At 38.1% G+C, this 17,384-nt stretch overlaps 1 protein-coding gene across 1 annotated transcript; it reads left to right on the top strand.

Moving 5' to 3' along the window:
* Positions 1-509: 509 nt before the first annotated feature.
* LOC133964795 (natural resistance-associated macrophage protein 2-like) lies at positions 510-17,219 on the top strand. The gene is made up of 17 exons (XM_062399040.1): positions 510-668; positions 4,516-4,599; positions 5,959-6,095; positions 6,219-6,338; positions 6,640-6,759; positions 6,991-7,097; positions 7,226-7,296; positions 7,397-7,464; positions 7,568-7,723; positions 7,860-8,018; positions 8,167-8,253; positions 9,053-9,172; positions 9,319-9,468; positions 9,632-9,705; positions 10,515-10,668; positions 10,758-10,811; positions 14,674-17,219. Exons 2-17 carry the CDS (start codon positions 4,566-4,568, stop codon positions 14,749-14,751), a joined length of 1,689 nt encoding a protein of 562 aa, XP_062255024.1. The 5' UTR covers positions 510-668; positions 4,516-4,565; the 3' UTR covers positions 14,752-17,219.
* The last annotated feature ends 165 nt before the right edge of the window (positions 17,220-17,384 follow it).

The following is a 17,384-nucleotide window of genomic DNA, read 5'->3' as shown; positions in this document are numbered from 1 at the left end:
TTAATGCCTCACCTCAGATATCAACTCTCCAGAGAAGTATTTGGTTTTAATATTATGACATGAACCAGGAATAATAACCGCTTGAATATACTGGAATGTGGATTTGTGACTATAAAGTGCAAAACAACTTGCATGCACCACTGGCATTAATGTTTTCATGGTATTAATAAAACTTAAATAACAGTTACATTTACCCTAAGTACTGTATTTATGTACAAACTTGAGATGCTCAACTTTACATGTCATGCTTTAACACTCGACAGCAAATTCTCATCAGTGTTGTACTTTTACAATAGTTAATTTCAACATTATTGAAAAAAACAAACATTTTACTGAGTTTTACTAGTTCTGTAGTTTCACAGGTTATCACTATCACTAAGAGTATTCTCCCTGGGTTTAGTCTGACAGGCTTTGTGCCCTGTGAGCCTGACAAACTTCCTCAGCGGAATAAAGACTCAAAGTAACTCTTGTCCAATCAGAAAAGCGCAGGTCCAGTGCGCGTGCGCAGAGGATGTTGCTCGCACACATACGACTTTGTCAGAATTTAGCGTCGCTAACGTGCTACTTCCTGAGCTAACTCAGGGTTCACACGTGTGTTTTCAGCTTATAAGCAGCTGGAACCGTGAAAACTCAGCGTGGTACCAAACCCCCCCATAACGGCAAACAAGGTAGGAGCGTTTTCATACTTTAACGAGGGCGGCGGCTGCGGCAGACACACACAGCTAACATGTCATGGGAACTGGTTAGCTTGATGGGACCTCACAGTGATAACGTTAAATTTATTTTTGAAGGTGATGGCACCAGCTGCTCTGGTTCATACATGTTTAACTTACATGGTTAATGTGCGCGTGGGCTCTGGTGTCTTTCCCAGTTCCGCTGCACCCAGTGGCCAGGTGACCAGGACGAGAGGTCAAGCCTCTTAAATCTGATCAGATCATAACGACCACTCACTCTGAGACTAAATAATTTCCACTGACTCGTTCACTAGCACAAGAGGGACGTGTAGCGGGGTTGTGCTGCTGTCAGTCTGTATTCACACAATACAGCGGTGTGTTGGACTGGAACCGTGAGCAAGTTGTTGTGTTAAAGGTCCAAGACACATGTTCATCCTGACAATCCCTAAAGTAATGAATGAATTAAGTTTGAATTATTAACAGGATTATCGGTTTCCTTCTCAGTGTGAATGCCAATCCAGGGATTGCTTCTCCTTCTTCAACTCTTACAAATCTCTCCAATCACCTGGAAATGTTCTACTTAGATTCTTACGTCAGTATGTAGGTGTTGAAGCTCACCTTATACACAGTGGAGCTGGAGAATATCACAGACACAACATGTTGTCAAGTGAACTTGAGGTTAAAAGTTTCTTGACAGTGTACCGGCCACTGTCCTAGTCTCTTCACTGTCATGAGCTAGATACCGAGAAATGATGTCACGTTTTACAGTGACTGGTAGAAAAGGCAAACATCAGACTCGTAGGCGTGAAAATAAAGCGTCTCAGTTTTAGAGCAAAGGCAGAACAAGGGTTTCTGGAAAAACGATATCCCCTTCCAGAGTGCTAGGAAAAGAAAAGGCTTCCATGAGTGTCTGAAGCAACACTTGTGATAGATTTTCTCTGGTTATGGCTTCTTAGATGTGGGGATTTGCTGTTTATCATTGGACAGCTTTGTTTTGAGCAGCTTTAATCAGTTCACAGAGTAACTGATAATTAAGAAATTGATCAATAACAAGAATTTATAAGAGCTGCCAAACTGATAACAAGCTGTTATCGCCGTTTGAAAGACATGTTGTTCTTACTGTACTTTTCTTCCTTCGCGCATCTTATAATTAAGTGATTCTGTGTGGGAAACTCCCCCTCAGTAAGAGTAGTATTGCTACATAAATACAGTCTTCTCCTGTGTCTCTTAGGCCCTAGTTCAAGGTATTTACATACACAATGTTATCACTGCCTATGTTAGGTAATGAATTCAGTATGTGTTGGAAGGGAGTTAAGTTTACACAGTGATGATTGGTGCATACTGTAATGTAATCTATCGTCATGCCTAATTGTGTAATATGTATTCATTTACAACCACCTCTTTATAACCACCTTGAGTATTTGTATCTTGTTTGAAAAGTTGATCTTCCATAAACATTTGCTATGAATCTCAGAAAGCTCATGAACACAAGGAAATGTGAATTCATTAGTCCGATGCTAGTGAGGTTTCACCGTGCTTTTGATGAGCCAAGAGCCAAGTCCCTGAACATTACATTTCTTGGTTGGTAGCATCAGCGACGACTGATTGTTTTACCCTCATGACGGCTGATTGGCTGTTGGGTTGAACTAGAGCTGTGTTGGTGCTTGAGTTAAGGTATGATGATTTGTTGCTACATCTGAGTCCTCATGAAATAGAAGAAAGTATCTGAAGTGTGAATTATATCAAAAGTGATGTTAGAAACTGCAGCTGAGGTTAATAAGAAGATTAAATATAAAATTGTTATGATTTTTCTTCTGTTTGGCATTGCTTCATTTTTGATATTCTTTCTCATGAAGAGTAAAAGCCTGTAATGGTTGGATGGGGTGTAACAGTGATCATATGTCAGTTTGGGAGTTGTCGTAGATTCACAGTAGTGATTGTAAAATCTGTTCTGTGCAGATCAGGCCCCTCTGTTGTTGTTAAAGGCCAAGGTCATTGTGAGGAGTTAGATGGATGACTATGACATGTCTTTAGTTGGTTTACTTTTAAATTTAGATCCACAACCTTGACCAGCCAACGTTTGGTAGCATCAAAATGAATCATGTAATTGATCCCATAAGTTGGTGTTTTTTAAAAGAACATCATATAGCTGCTGTTTTAAGAACATTATTAATACAAACATGTCAACTTCTTTGCAACAGACTTTTTCAGTCACAAACATGTGGGTGCCCATGGAATTTGAAGGATTTGTGCTGCTGACACAATCAAATAAAGTTACACAATCAGGACTGGACTCAAGGTCACATCATGACCCATATAAAACATACAGTATATTTTACATTGATCCTCATGTGACAGATAAGAAAAGGCACTTGACTGATGTGTTTAGTTTTTTGTGAAAAAGAAAGTAGCATAATGCATGTAGACAGCTTCAACCAAATTCTAAGACAAAGGCAGTGAACTCAAAATCAAAAATAACCGCACACTGAAATCTGCCTTCTAGCTCCAATCAGGCAAACATTTACTTTGAGAATATGATCAGACTTGGGTCACATGACTAGATCAGCAACAACTAATCTCTTCTGCTGTTCCCAAAAGTATTATAATGTTATTATTAGTGTTCAGTGTTCAGTGAAAACGCAAGTCTTCAGACATGAAGACTTGTCCAGTGGAAATTGATTTTGACATTATTTTTCTGTGGTAAAATAAGAAACAACAAATTTTGCTGTTAACAAATCTATTCATCAAGTTCCATTGCTTTTTAATCACCTGCTGCTATTGACGAAACTATCAAACAACCGGTCACATTGATAATGGTTTTATCTCTGAGCACATGACTGACATGGAAACCTTGACTGTCGGGTAGGGCTGCTCTGTCTGCTGCCTCCACCCTTCTTAGGCGTCACATGGCAACAGAGTCATGCTCCAGACGAGCCTCACACTACCTCAGAGAACATGGTGTCCTCTCTGTGAAACTGAAACTTTCTTTGTTAAGAAAAACTGTTAAGTAGAGTTTATGAGGAGTGTTGTAAGAATGGTTGTGGAAGTGAAACTGGATGTTTCCTGTTCTCGGTCAGCATTCTTGTGGTTGATGTTGCTCCTTCATTTTTATGACATGTGATTTCATATAATTTTTTATTAAAAAAAAAAATACAGAAAAAGAGAACACAATGTTGCACTGTCATTGAAGTTGCTCACTCTTGGTGTGGTTGTCAGATTGATAGCTGTTAGTGTTGGAGCTATTTATTTAGTTGTAGTACTTAGTGCTGTTTAGTTTATTATTTTGTTTAGTGAGTATTTAGTTTTTTGGTTATTCTCAGTCAATTTGCTTGATTTCATTATGATTAGATTTCTATTAGTATTCTAGTTTATTATTTGTTTACTTTAGGTGTTTCTTGTTTATTATTTGTGTTTTGTTTCATTTGGGCACGGTAGGGGGGCACCTGAAGTTATATAGGTAGGCTGTCGGTAAGGGACCAGCATGCACCTGGGTGGGCAAATGGTTTTTTACCGGAGCGGGAGAGGCACAGGAATTTTCTTTGTTCTTTGTTTGCTCGCTGTTTGGTTATATAAAACCACGCTTTTCGCAGAAACTGGACATCTGTTTGGACACTATGTTTTTCCCATCCGCGTACACCACAACCCATGGTGCAACAGTGGCCCTTTGATTAGTATAATTCGAAGTTTGATTTGATACGTTTATCTGTTTGACAATCGGCTGCTACAGTTAGTTTTAGAGACTAAAGCATCACTAAGGTAGCATGAAAATTACTGTTTACTCCTCAACAGTCAGGTGCTTCAGGCTCATTCAGGTTGTGTAACCACTGTTGTCTTTTTGCAGGGGGCTGATATCCATCCCTCAATTTCCCAGGGATCCCTCAGCTTGCCTTAATGAAGGCCGAGCAGGATGGAGACATCCTCGAAGGTAACGGCCTCAGATAACAGAAACATGATCATCGCCTTATAAACACACCTGCTGTGCTGTCTCACATTAAACCCTCTGGACAGGCATCCATGTGCATGCTTATAACAATACTTTACAGTACATTTTAACAAACACCATAACTTTTTAAAATGCCCACAAATAAAGGGAGATCTATTCTCTTTATTCCTGATGCTAGAATATTTAGTTTGGATAAAAAATTGTGTTTTTGTTTAAAAGCATGAATGCTGTTGTTCCTCATAGTTAAGACCTTTATTGCTGCTCATGTGATGCTGTTGGATTTGAGAAAGGGTTAAGGGCAGGCCGGAGATTTTTTTTCTCCCGGGGTTTTGTTATTTTGGTGAATCCCAAGCTGTCATCACTTCTCTCTCCTGGCAGGTCACTTGTAGAGACACGATGTCAGAATGTTGTGACATCTAATGAGAGAAAAAAAGCACAATAAAAGCTGATTCATATCAAAGCAGTGACACTGTTAGAGAGCAGTGGACTTTGGAACCAGCAGTGAGCTGGAGATGGCGCGAGAAAGGAAGGAAAGGTCCAACCTCAGTGAGTTGTACAGGACGTCTACAGCTTAAGGACTCATAATAATTATTTAGTCAACGATGTTAAACAGTAATTACAGATTTGATCCCACTTGAGAATTTAGTTATTCACTGATGTTTTCCTTCATTGTTTTCTCAGGCATTGAGGTTTAGAATAATTTCTTAATAACATGTTATTACTGAACAACTAAACACATGTCATTTAAAGTCATACTCTAAATCACTTTGGTAGAATTTTTGAAATGAATGTGTAAAGTGATTTTAGCTTATCATTGATAAGATATTTCATATGTTCATTCAACTTTCAGAAATCTCTTAATTTTAAAGTGTATGTAGTCTGTTTTAATAAAGCTCCTGGATCCCAGATGAGTCTCACATACTCTGGCTCAAACCTTTTACGTGGAGCTTGATCAAAGCTGTGTTTCATGCTTTTAAAAAAGAAGGTGGAAATGTCTTTTAAGCAGAGCAGTTCTGTGTAGATCTGCTGTATTTCTCTCTTTAGAAGTTAATATATGCTAAAACAAATCCATCGTAGCCATGGCCCACGTTGGGTTTTTGCTGCTAAAACGATTCTGAAAGCATTATCCATTAAATAAACGGTGAGTAATTTTCAGCTTTGAGTTTTAATAGTACCAGTTAGGCTGGTATGTGATAATAATGTTCAAAACTACGGATGAGCTCTGCACTCTCAGCGGTTTTCTCTAATAGAACCTCAAATAGTGAGATGAATTTGGTAGATGGAATGTTTTTTTGTCTTATCACAAACTGCAATTTGTTTTTAATTCTGTGGTTTTGTTAGAGGACTCCCCTCAGGATGATGGAATCGAGACAAACCAGTACAGCTCCATCTCTCCTCCTGCCTCACCTGTGGCCGAGGAAGAGCCCTTCACCACATACTTTGAAGACAAGGTGCCAATTCCTGAGAGCGCCAACCAGGTACTGACCATGACGGTTTCATGTTTTAAAAGCAAAGTAAATAATGGACTTGGATCTATTAAATTATATTATTCAAATTGCAACATCAGTTAGAAAAATACAATCGTGTTGTCTTTCGTCCAGGTCTTCAGTTTCCGTAAACTCTGGGCCTTTACTGGACCAGGGTTCTTGATGAGTATCGCTTACCTGGATCCAGGGAACATTGAGTCTGACCTGCAGTCTGGAGCTAAAGCTGGCTTCAAGGTGAGAAATCCAAAGAAGACTGCTGCCATGGCTCAGTAGTTTACATTGCTGGTCATAGTTATGGATTGTAAAACAGAGAAAATCTACAACCCCTAACTTTGAACTATAATGAAGGCAAATTAATTGCTTGTTGTAAAATGTGTCTTTCTTTCTATTTTTGTTATCTGAACAAAAGCCTTTTTGCCATCACTATCAATGCCATCAGCTTATTTTCTGAAAAAGGAAAAAAAGAAGATGTTTCTTACCGGCATCTTTCATTTTAATCTATAAGAAGTTTTGTCCTGATTTTGTCTTTTCTTAGCTTCTATGGGTGCTGCTGTTAGCCACCATTATTGGGCTGCTGCTGCAGAGGTTAGCTGCACGCCTCGGGGTCGTAACAGGGATGCACCTGGCTGAAGTCTGCAACCGCCAGTATCCTACAGTGAGCTTCACACATTTATTTCCTGTGTATACATGCACTTTTATTTTGCCAGCGGTTATATTTGTCATCATGAATTCTGCATTATTGATTTCCTACTCTTTGATTTGTGGAATTACCTCTGTGAACTAGAGAGGTACCCTAAAATATAATTATAAAAATACTTTATTAAAGTCTGTCAGCTTATTTTATTTGCTAAACTCTGATTATATCTTAAATAATTTGCTTTTTCAGGTTCCTCGTATCCTCCTTTGGTTGATGGTCGAATTGGCCATTATTGGCTCAGACATGCAGGAGGTCATCGGCTGTGCCATCGCGCTCAACCTCCTCTCTGTGGGCAGGTAATATCTGTTTTTGTACTTATCCTTGAAAGTAGTTGCAAATAATTTCCCATTTTTTTCCCCATTAATGAGAATACTGATACTGAAAATACTGAAGAAAAATGTTATTTGCTTTTTTTCTCCTCCAGGATCCCACTATGGGCAGGAGTCCTCATCACCATCACAGACACATTTGTCTTCCTCTTTCTTGACAAATATGGTATGTGTTTTTTCTCCTGTACATATACAACCACTAACTTCCAGTCGGTGCTTGAAATATTGTGCATCTCAGTGTTGACCCAGTTTGTATTTCTTCGTAGGCCTGAGGAAACTGGAGGCTTTCTTTGGCTTTCTTATCACTGTAATGGCTATTAGCTTTGGTTATGAGGTATGGTTCCCTTACGTTTTGAAATGTGATTGAAGTCACATCTCACACATTTTTAGAGACGTTCATTACACCCTTACATATTTAACTTTTTGCCTGTCTTTAGTATGTTGTGGCAGGGCCAGACCAAGGGCAGCTGCTGAAAGGGATGTTTGTACCGTACTGTGCCGGCTGTGGGCCTTTGCAGCTGGAGCAGGCTGTGGGAATTGTAGGAGCCGTCATCATGCCCCACAACATCTACCTGCACTCGGCGCTGGTCAAGGTTAGAAACACATCTGATATGAATTCAACCTAAAGGAATACATAAGTCACAATAATATGAAATGTCATTTAGAAAAAGTATTAATTTCATTGGCTAAAATAAAAACAGTTTTCTTATTTATTCCTTCAAATACCAGTCTCGGGACATCGACCGCAAGAACAAGAAGGAGGTCAAAGAAGCCAACAAGTATTATTTCATCGAGTCAACGGTCGCTCTGTTCATCTCTTTTCTCATCAACGTCTTTGTCGTGGCGGTCTTTGCTGAAGCCTTTTATGATAAGACAAATATCCAAGTGGTGGGTATACACTAAAATGAATTACTCTTTGCTAAGCACTGCTGAAGCTTGTGTCTGTCATCTGCAATACAGTGATGTAAATGTTTTGGGCTCAGGACTGTTGACATTAACTTGTTGCTTATTGGATGTTCTTTTTTCCTGGTTGTAGCGTGAGCAGTGCAACGCTACCGGCAGTCCTCACGCAGATCTCTTCCCAGCGAACAACGAAACATTGGAGGTGGACATCTACAAAGGGGTATGTCAGGGCATAGTGACTGAAACCTTAAAGGTTCAGTGTGTGGAATTTAGTGAGATCTACTGGTGAACTTGCATGTTGCAGCTGAATAACACGCACTTCATCCTCCCCTGCAAACCATGAAAGATAACCTGTGGTAGAATTCAGTTATTATAGAATCTTAAAAGGTGTTTAGTTTGTCCAGTCTGGAAGACTTTAAAAAACATGGCGGCCTCCATTCAGAGGTCCCACTCGTGATGTAAATATAATGTTTTTAAATATAAAGGGCCAATTCTAGGGTGAAGAAACCCACAATTTGCACAATTCAGATGAAACGCACTTGTTAAACCATCACTAGGATTATTTTATATAAAATTTCTGCCAATAGATCCCTTTCATCTATATCTTACACACTGGACCTTTTAATCATAAGAGAAAACCTAATTCTGATTTACTGAGATAACAGATCCAGTCTGATTTTAGGTACCGAAGGACAAGCTAAATAAATTTCCCAGGATTATTTATTGTTGGCCAGCACATCATATTTTATCTGAGGGCTCTGCACCCCCAATCAGGTGTGTCCTCTTATTGTGGTTGAGTAGAGGCATATGAGGGATGAGCTGACCTCTGCTGTCACTCACTTTAAGTTCAATAGGCTGGATAATGTTTACAGTGGAAAGGTGACCAAATAAAGTTTGAAAGAAAAGAAATCTTGATCTATCAGGTGTATAATAACCACGTCTCACTTCTCTCTCTATAGATAGCCAGAGTAAGTTGATGTATAATGACAATAATTCATTTTTTGTTTATCTTTGTTCAGGGAGTGGTTCTGGGCTGTGTCTTCGGCCCTGCGGCTCTCTTCATCTGGGCCATAGGGATCCTGGCAGCTGGACAGAGCTCCACTATGACAGGCACTTACTCTGGGCAGTTTGTCATGGAGGTAGGAATGCCTGTTTGTTGGTAGCTTTGCTTTCATTATTGTTTATTTAATTCTAATCAGGCATTTTAAAGCAGATGTAAATGGGTAAAAAACTAGCATTACAGCTAGATGTGTATACCTATCCTTGTGTTGTCTTGTTTTCTTAGGGTTTCCTGAACCTGCGATGGTCCCGTTTTGCGCGGGTGCTGCTGACCCGCTCCATTGCCATCACGCCAACTCTGCTTGTAGCCATTTTCCAGGACGTTCAGCATCTGACAGGCATGAATGACTTTCTCAACGTGCTTCAAAGCATGCAGGTTAGTCCAGGCGTCCAGAAAAAATCTCTCAAAATCAAATGTGTAAAAAGCTCTTTATTCTGCTCTTACTCAACCTATAGCCCAGTTTATCATACTTATCCTTCTTTTATTGTTTGGAGCATAATCCTGTAAAATATTCACCTTTTTTTTTTCTATCCAACAGCTTCCATTTGCTTTGATCCCAATTCTGACTTTCACCAGCCTGACGTCCATAATGAACGACTTTGCAAATGGAATGTGAGTGAAATTCTTTCTACATGTTTGACACATAGATGACTTTCTCATGAGTACATACTGTATTTATAAGTAGTATTTCTTGAACTGTATTGTTCATTGACCGAACAGTTACCAACATCAGCAAGACACTTACTGTCTGGCTGTCAGCAGAGTATCTTTCTAAAGAAAACCTATATCACATAGTTAACAACCACATGTAAAAAAAAAAAAAATGCCATAACTAGTCCAAGTGCTGCACTGCACTAAAAGTCAATTATCAATCAAACTTTATGATCATATGTCTTTATCTTGCTACATCGAATAAAATGTATATAATCAGCATTTTTTTAAGCTTGCTCAAGAGCTGCTCATCGTCATATCATAAAATCGACTCTACTTCCTTGGATCCTCAGAATCAGAATCAGCTGTACACCTGCAAAGTTTGCGGTCTAACGGATAAGGGACTATTGAGAAACCTTTAATACAGACAGACAGGATCAAAGTTGGTCCAACTTTAAAATTAGCCAAGTGATTTGTTGTGGTTTAGGTCTGAGTTTAGTTATCCATTGATAATTCTCTTATTTAACTTTGCCGGTGCTGTCAGATAATTAAGTTGAACCGTATATTAAAAACACCCTGTTGACAGACAGGCCGTTACTTTTTACAGAAACGAGAGATTTATTCAGTAGTGTAACAGTAAAGATGATGATGCAAGATAATAATAGTCCTGATGAATTACATTACATTCAAATTAATTCTCAGGAACCTGTTATTTTGAGAAAATCTACTATTTCTCAGTGGCTGAATACGTGCCTGCCTGTTTTCTTTAGGGTGTGGAAGATTTCCGGGGGCATCGTCATCCTGCTGGTCTGTGCAATCAACATGTACTTTGTGGTGGTTTATGTGACAGCGCTGAACAGCGTGCTCCTCTACGTCATCGCTTCTCTTCTCTCTGTAGCCTATCTGTGCTTCGTATGCTACCTGGTGAGTTATTAGTGCAGCCAGACATTGACTCCCATTTGTTTTCAGACTTACTGTTTCGTGACCTTTCTCTCCTTTGTCGTTGTCTGCAGGTTTGGCACTGTCTGGTTGCTTTGGGGGTTTCCTGCCTGGACTTTAGCAGCAGGGTAAGAAAGCGACCTGCTCTGTTGATTGAGGAGCAGTCAGAGTACGACTCCTAAAGCTGGACAGGACAGTAACCACCAGCATTCCTCTGTCCTATTGGAGACTCTGAGCCCTGTACACAACCAGGACTTTCCCGAGATCACATAGGATCTTGAAAGCACCTTCTCTGCTAATGTCACGTGTTTGCTTCTGTGTTGGACTGGGTATGGAAGTTTGTTGCATTTTAGAAAATTGGATCAAACTTACTAATACCACACCAGCGCAGCATGTTAGATGTGAATAATTTATGCTTGAGTTTACCTCTAATGAATATATGTGCATATTTTGACAAATCAACAATTGTTACAATCCTCAAAGACAACAACTGTCGCAAACTTTGCTGAAAAGTGTTTATACAACAAACAATATAACTCAAATTGCTTTAATTATCATAATCTTTAAATAACAACTTCCAGACTTTTTCAAAATATAATGTCCAAGATGTGAAGAAATAGCAGCTCAACTTGTGTTACCAAACGGTCCCTGAGAGGATACTTTCCCAGCAGTGTTTTGGGTTGTCACATACTTAAGCAGTTGTGAGTTGGATGCCAGAGTTTTATATAGACGATCCAGTGATTGTAAGACTCCAGCTAACACCAACACATCCTACTTTACTGAACTAAAACCGTAGTCACAATGTCTGGGACATACTGCTGTAAAACAAGTTTAAAGTTTGGCTGCCTGTGAAAGGACCATAGACTGTATATAAAGATGGACAACATGAAGGTTTGCCTAGATGCCAGATGGCAGTTTTCGAATCTGGGATGTTTTGGCTTAATTTGTGGATAGTGGGAGGAAGTGGAGACTCACCGTCCATCTTTATATCTTTATATACAGTCTGTGGGGAGTGCCAGAGCAGCAAAGAAGAAAACACAATATAACCATTTTTCAAGTATAAATATTTTTTTATATAACTAAATCTGAACAGATGTATGATATGTAGCATATCATACACACTATTTGAAAGAAATCATGTTTGCTGTTGTTTATATTGCTTCAAACACAGTATCAGCCTGGCTTATTTTCAGTTCTGTTTCTGTTACGTAAGAGAGACGTAAAGTAATATTTTCCAGACTCATACATGACATTGTCTCTGACTAATATTAGCTTCATCAAGTACTTTGTGAGTACTGTGTAAGACCTCTTACATAGTCTCACCTGCCAGTGTCCTGGTGGGAGGGGGAGGAGCTGCTGCTTCTGCTAGGATCTCCACTCTACCTCAACATCATTCAACTACCTTCTCATCTCTCTAAGCCTCCTTGTAGCTTGTTGTCTAACTCACTGGATTTTGCATGAAGTAATTGAAAAAACGCCTAATAATTCAAAGAGAACATAACTCTTATTTTCAGGGGTTTAATGCTGTGAGCGGATTCCAGTCTAACATGTCAGAGAAGTTTTAGTAAAAAGTTTCAGTATCATGCAGAAGTTGGTTCTATACAAAAAGTCTGAATGAAATATGCCTCCTCAAATGAGTGAAGCTTTATGTGACTCCAGCCTTGTCCTCAGAGGCTATTTTCAGTGCCTAAATAATCAGGAAGGAAGCAGCGCAGGTTGCTCAACACCCTGGCGTGAGCTTATTTGTAAAATGTAATTTATTTAGTAGGAAACTGATCATTAAGAGACGTTTTTAACATAAACAGCAGTTATTTCGTTCCCTCTACTAACAGAGCTAAGGTGTCCAAAGGAAAATAAACAACTTCATCCACCACGTTTTTATCCAACATATGTCTTTGGAGAACATCAGGATAAAGTACATTTTATATTTATGGAGTTAAAATTCCTGAAAGGACAACACTGCAGCATATTTGTCCTGCTCTGTAAAGAGAAATGTAATTACAAGTTTTATGTTAGCCTAAAAATAATGTCAACATTTTTGTAATTATCCTGACAAAGAATTCAAAAAAAGTTCAAAGAAAGCCTAGACTTGTTATATAACCCATCATGACAAGTTTGACTGAGTCTTAACTTTCAACAAAATTCATTCAGGACAGATAGTAGACAAAGTAGACAACTTCAAAGTAGACACTATTTATTGTAATTCTGATGAACTGAATCTATAAATTAAGTTTGTTTCCATTGCTCTAATGGTTTATTGAGAACTAATGATTTTCTAACGTGGTTTTAAGGAAATACATTTTCCTTGCTTGTTCTCCTTTCTCAACATTGATTTTTAACAAGTTTGCAGGGCAGTAGAACTTCAGGTCAAAATGAAGGTTAAAATATGCCTTGTTTTTCTCAAAAAGTTGGCATATCTAATAAACCAGTGCAAGGGAAACAATAACATGTTTAAGAACATTTGAACATTTCTAATACAATTTTAATACCAGCTGTTATACACCAAGGGCCATCACTTCCTCCCTCAGACTGAAGACACCACATGTTCTGCCATCACAACCGGCTATCAGTCCATCTAAAATGGATAAAGTTAAGCAGCAGCCGTTTAATGTGAAAATTATTTCCTGTTGTTCCTATGAGGCAGCAGTAATCAGGTGTCAGAGAGGTGGGGAAGAAGCTCACATTGTTGTTTAGTTTTTCCTGTTGGCTTTGGACAGACCAATGTGGCTGTTTTATTTTAGTACCAGGATCCTATCAACATAATGAGTATCTCTGGAATAACTTCGGGGGGAAGAAAAACTCTTGTTTTTATCTTCGTTACCACCTTATGTTTCCAATTTGTTAGGGAAATAAAAAATACGATATATGCTTTACTAAAGCACCTGACTGAACATTATCCAAGTGAGGTGAGCCATTTGTCTTGGTCCAGGTGCAGCTGCAAGTGGCAGAAATGCATTAATACCTTTCTGACAAGAACAATGGAAACAACACAGACCAAACACACACATTAGACTTGTTAGAGAGAAAACATTAGTGTAGTAAACATCACTACATTGTGTCTCACTCATTTCTGCTCTTGGCATTGAAGGAATAAGTGTCTGTTCTTTGCTATTGAATGAAAAACACTGTGTCCAAAATAAATGGGGAATAATGGCTATATGGACAATTGTTGCCGTTGTCTTTCTGGCTGTCAAAGGAAAACTTGTGATCTGTATGTTTCATAATTACTGAATTGTGTCAATTTCTTGACAACATGTTATTGCAATAAATAAACTACACAACCTGATAACTTGCTTTACTGTAAAACCTGCTAACTACAGTACAGAGTAGCTTAATGTTAGTTTAATATTAACATGAACTGTTAAATTGTAAAATAGAAAAGATGTGTTTGGTTTTAAGGGGTTCCCTACACATTTCTTAAAAAGTAAACCATGTATTTACAAGGGGTTAAGGATCAAAATTCCATATTTCTACCTTTTATTTAATCAGTGTAACTGGTAGTCCATAGCACTGTTTGTAGTACAAATGCTCTCTTCCAGGATTTTCCACGATTAAAAGAGGAAAGTAGCATTTTGACCCAAGGTGAGCACCTTTGATTAATCTCTAATCAATTCAATATTATGATTTTTAATCAAATTCCAATTGTGAACCGATTGGATCCTTTTTTATTTACCTCATCAAACACATTATTGATCATGTTTTCCTCTTTAATGAGACTGAGCACTGATTTTGAAATGAGCTGCAGTAGCACCACATTTTCACAGGTTATAATAAGATCAATGTGTATACTTAGCAGGTAGTTGTGAGCTTTTCTTAATTATTTAAGAAATGATATTCTTTTTGTTAATTATTTTCATTAGTTTACATGTTGAATCATTCATTTAAGCTCAAGAATCAGTTTAATGCCAATCTTTTTTTTTTTATTCATGTTCTCATAAATTTACAACAATCTCAATCGTAACGACGCCATCTCTTTTTTCTCTCTTTCAGTTTCAAATGGGAATACCTCGTCACACAGACATATACCTACTGAACGACATGGACTCTGACTCTGTGGGTGAGAGATAGGACGACACAATGTGGCTGGGTGGATGTTTTTTATTCTGGTGCCTGAAGAAAACGGACAGATAACCTGACTGAAGCGTGGGACCACTGGAGCTCGCCAAGTGGAAATCCATCCTCACCCGGTGCCTGACATATTTTTAAGTGAACTTGTGCGCCCACAGATCTCTAATCCTGTTCATTCAGTAACAGCTGTGTTCCATCACAAACGTCTCAGCGACAAGTGCAAATGATTTAATATCAAATCTCCAAAATGAGACAAATCTCTAAAGAATATGTATTTCCTGTGACTCAAAAGCCTTTAACAAGTTTTGGATTTTACAAACTTGTTCCTCAACCTCCATAACATTGGCTTCGCCAAATCCGTTAACAGGCCAGTAAGACTGTGACAGTTGCCAACTAAACACTACACTGATGAACACACTTTCCAGGTCGAAATCACACAGAATTTATTCCAAAACATAGAGTGACCACAGTTCGGCGACACAACTGGCTATTGTCACTTGCACTAAAGATGCCGTAGACCTCCAGTAGACATGTTATTCATTTTTTTTTTATGATTTGCCTGATGTAACAAATCAAATGTCACATTTTTTTATTGGACCCATCCCCAACGAAAGACAACACAGAGGTCCAACACCAAAGCGATATAATGAAAGTTTTTGGGGCAAGCAAGCGGCTGCATTTATCCTAATTTATATTCAATTACAATCTTTAGTAAATACATGCAAATATTAGATGAATAAATTCTTATAATTAATATATTGAGTATGAATATATGAAAATAGAGAAGGTTATATACCTGATCAGTCAAACTTTTCCATGTTTGTTATTGTGTAAGACAATGCTAGTTTTATTTTCGCTCTTTCTGTCTTACAATGTAATTTGGATATGTTTTATTCCAATTCTCATAATGAAGATGTTCATCTTGAATTTGAAAGTCTTTTTAGAATATTCAGAGGATTCTGACACTTTTTTCTCCCACTTTATTGCTGGCAGTTGTAATATTTACCATTGTCTTATTTAAATGTAGTTACTTCAATTTCCGACTCAAATAAGCTTAGGTCAGTTTGTTTTGATTTGTTTATTTATGTGTAGGTCATCATTTTTATAAAGGGCTCCTTGGTTTTGTAACTAGTTTTATTATGTTCACTTGAGAATGTTGGGGCATTATTAGAAGCTTGACTTGTGTTTTTTATGTTTCTTTTTGATGCAGCCAAATTTGTGCAGAATTATGCTGTATGCAAAAGTGAACTTTAATACAGCATTTTCATTTCTGAACTCGATATGGAGGAGAAAGTTGGCACTTTGGTGCAACAGGTGAGTAACGTTGAAAGGTAAATAAGAGAAGTGATGTGAGGTGTTGTATCACGAGTACAGGGACGGGTCATGCTCACTGTTGGACTGGGCGGCTTGACTCTGTTGCACATGAGTGTGGCAGGAGTTAACAAACATTTACAAGTTTGACAACTGTTTCACAACAGAGTTTGAAATGCCGCTTCTTGTGCACTTCAGTTACTGGGTCAATATAGCACTTTGCACAAACAATGTTGCCCTGTGTTAAACTAAAGGTAGAGTTAAAACTGTACACAGAAGACACTCGAGAGGAAGACAAAAGTTATGTAAAATAATGACAACAAACGACAACGGCATCCGTCTTGAAAACCGTCTTGAGGTTTGATGGATTTTAGTTGTTGATAAAACTAAATATTTTCCTTGACCAAATATTGGACTAAACGTGTTTCTTCTAATTACTGTGTAGACATCCACACAGTGCCTCCTGTGTTCACCACTGTGCCTCAGTCCAAAACAAACACAAACTTATTCAAGTAATTCCCAAATACTTCACATGACACAACTTTGAAAAAAAGCGATACTTAATCGAATCGTGAGTCACTAATTGGTGTCACTGATGCAAAAATATGTTTTTAACAAATGTAATGAGGAATGTCATGGACCAAGGTGCAACTGGGAGCAAAAAAGCGGAAATGTTTAAGCTATATGATAATATGTTTTTAAATTGTGGGGGACCATTGATTGGATCACAGAAGAAAAGCTATAAGTGAATGAAGCTGGGTGGACTTGCAATGATCAATAAACACCCCCCTTTAGGACACATGCATTTGGTTGAGGAATGGCGTTCATCAGGTGAACATCATTTGACCTCTGACTGATTTATAAAGTTGCTTCCAGTGGAGTCAATTAAAACATTGTAATGACCTCTGTTATTTCATATTTGTTATTGATCACTTCATCAAGGATCATCATGTTTTGAAACGGATATGTCCTACATTTTGGAACAGATTGGGATCGTCAGAGACCATTGTTTGATTCCATGTCCAGACAGAAAACTGGTACTGTACGGCTGCACTGTATTGTAAATTGGATTAAATATATTGTTTCTGATTTGATGACATTGTACAGTGTGATACCTCCTGTATCGAGAGCCTATTAAAAGGTGGTTTTCAGATTTTTCTTGTTTATCCATGTCTGTTTTGTTTGAGTAAAAAACTGCTTTTAACTATGTTTTTTTTTATCGTTTCCAAATCTTTATTGATTTGTCTTTAGTGTGTCGATTATCTCCTTCTCCTCTACCTCATAACTTAGTCCTCATGTTGATATTTTTCTGCTACTAAAAT

This window comes from Platichthys flesus, chromosome 2 (genome assembly GCF_949316205.1).
Source record: "Platichthys flesus chromosome 2, fPlaFle2.1, whole genome shotgun sequence".
NCBI lineage: Eukaryota > Metazoa > Chordata > Actinopteri > Pleuronectiformes > Pleuronectidae > Platichthys > Platichthys flesus.
This window is presented reverse-complemented; position numbering and strand designations above follow the sequence as displayed.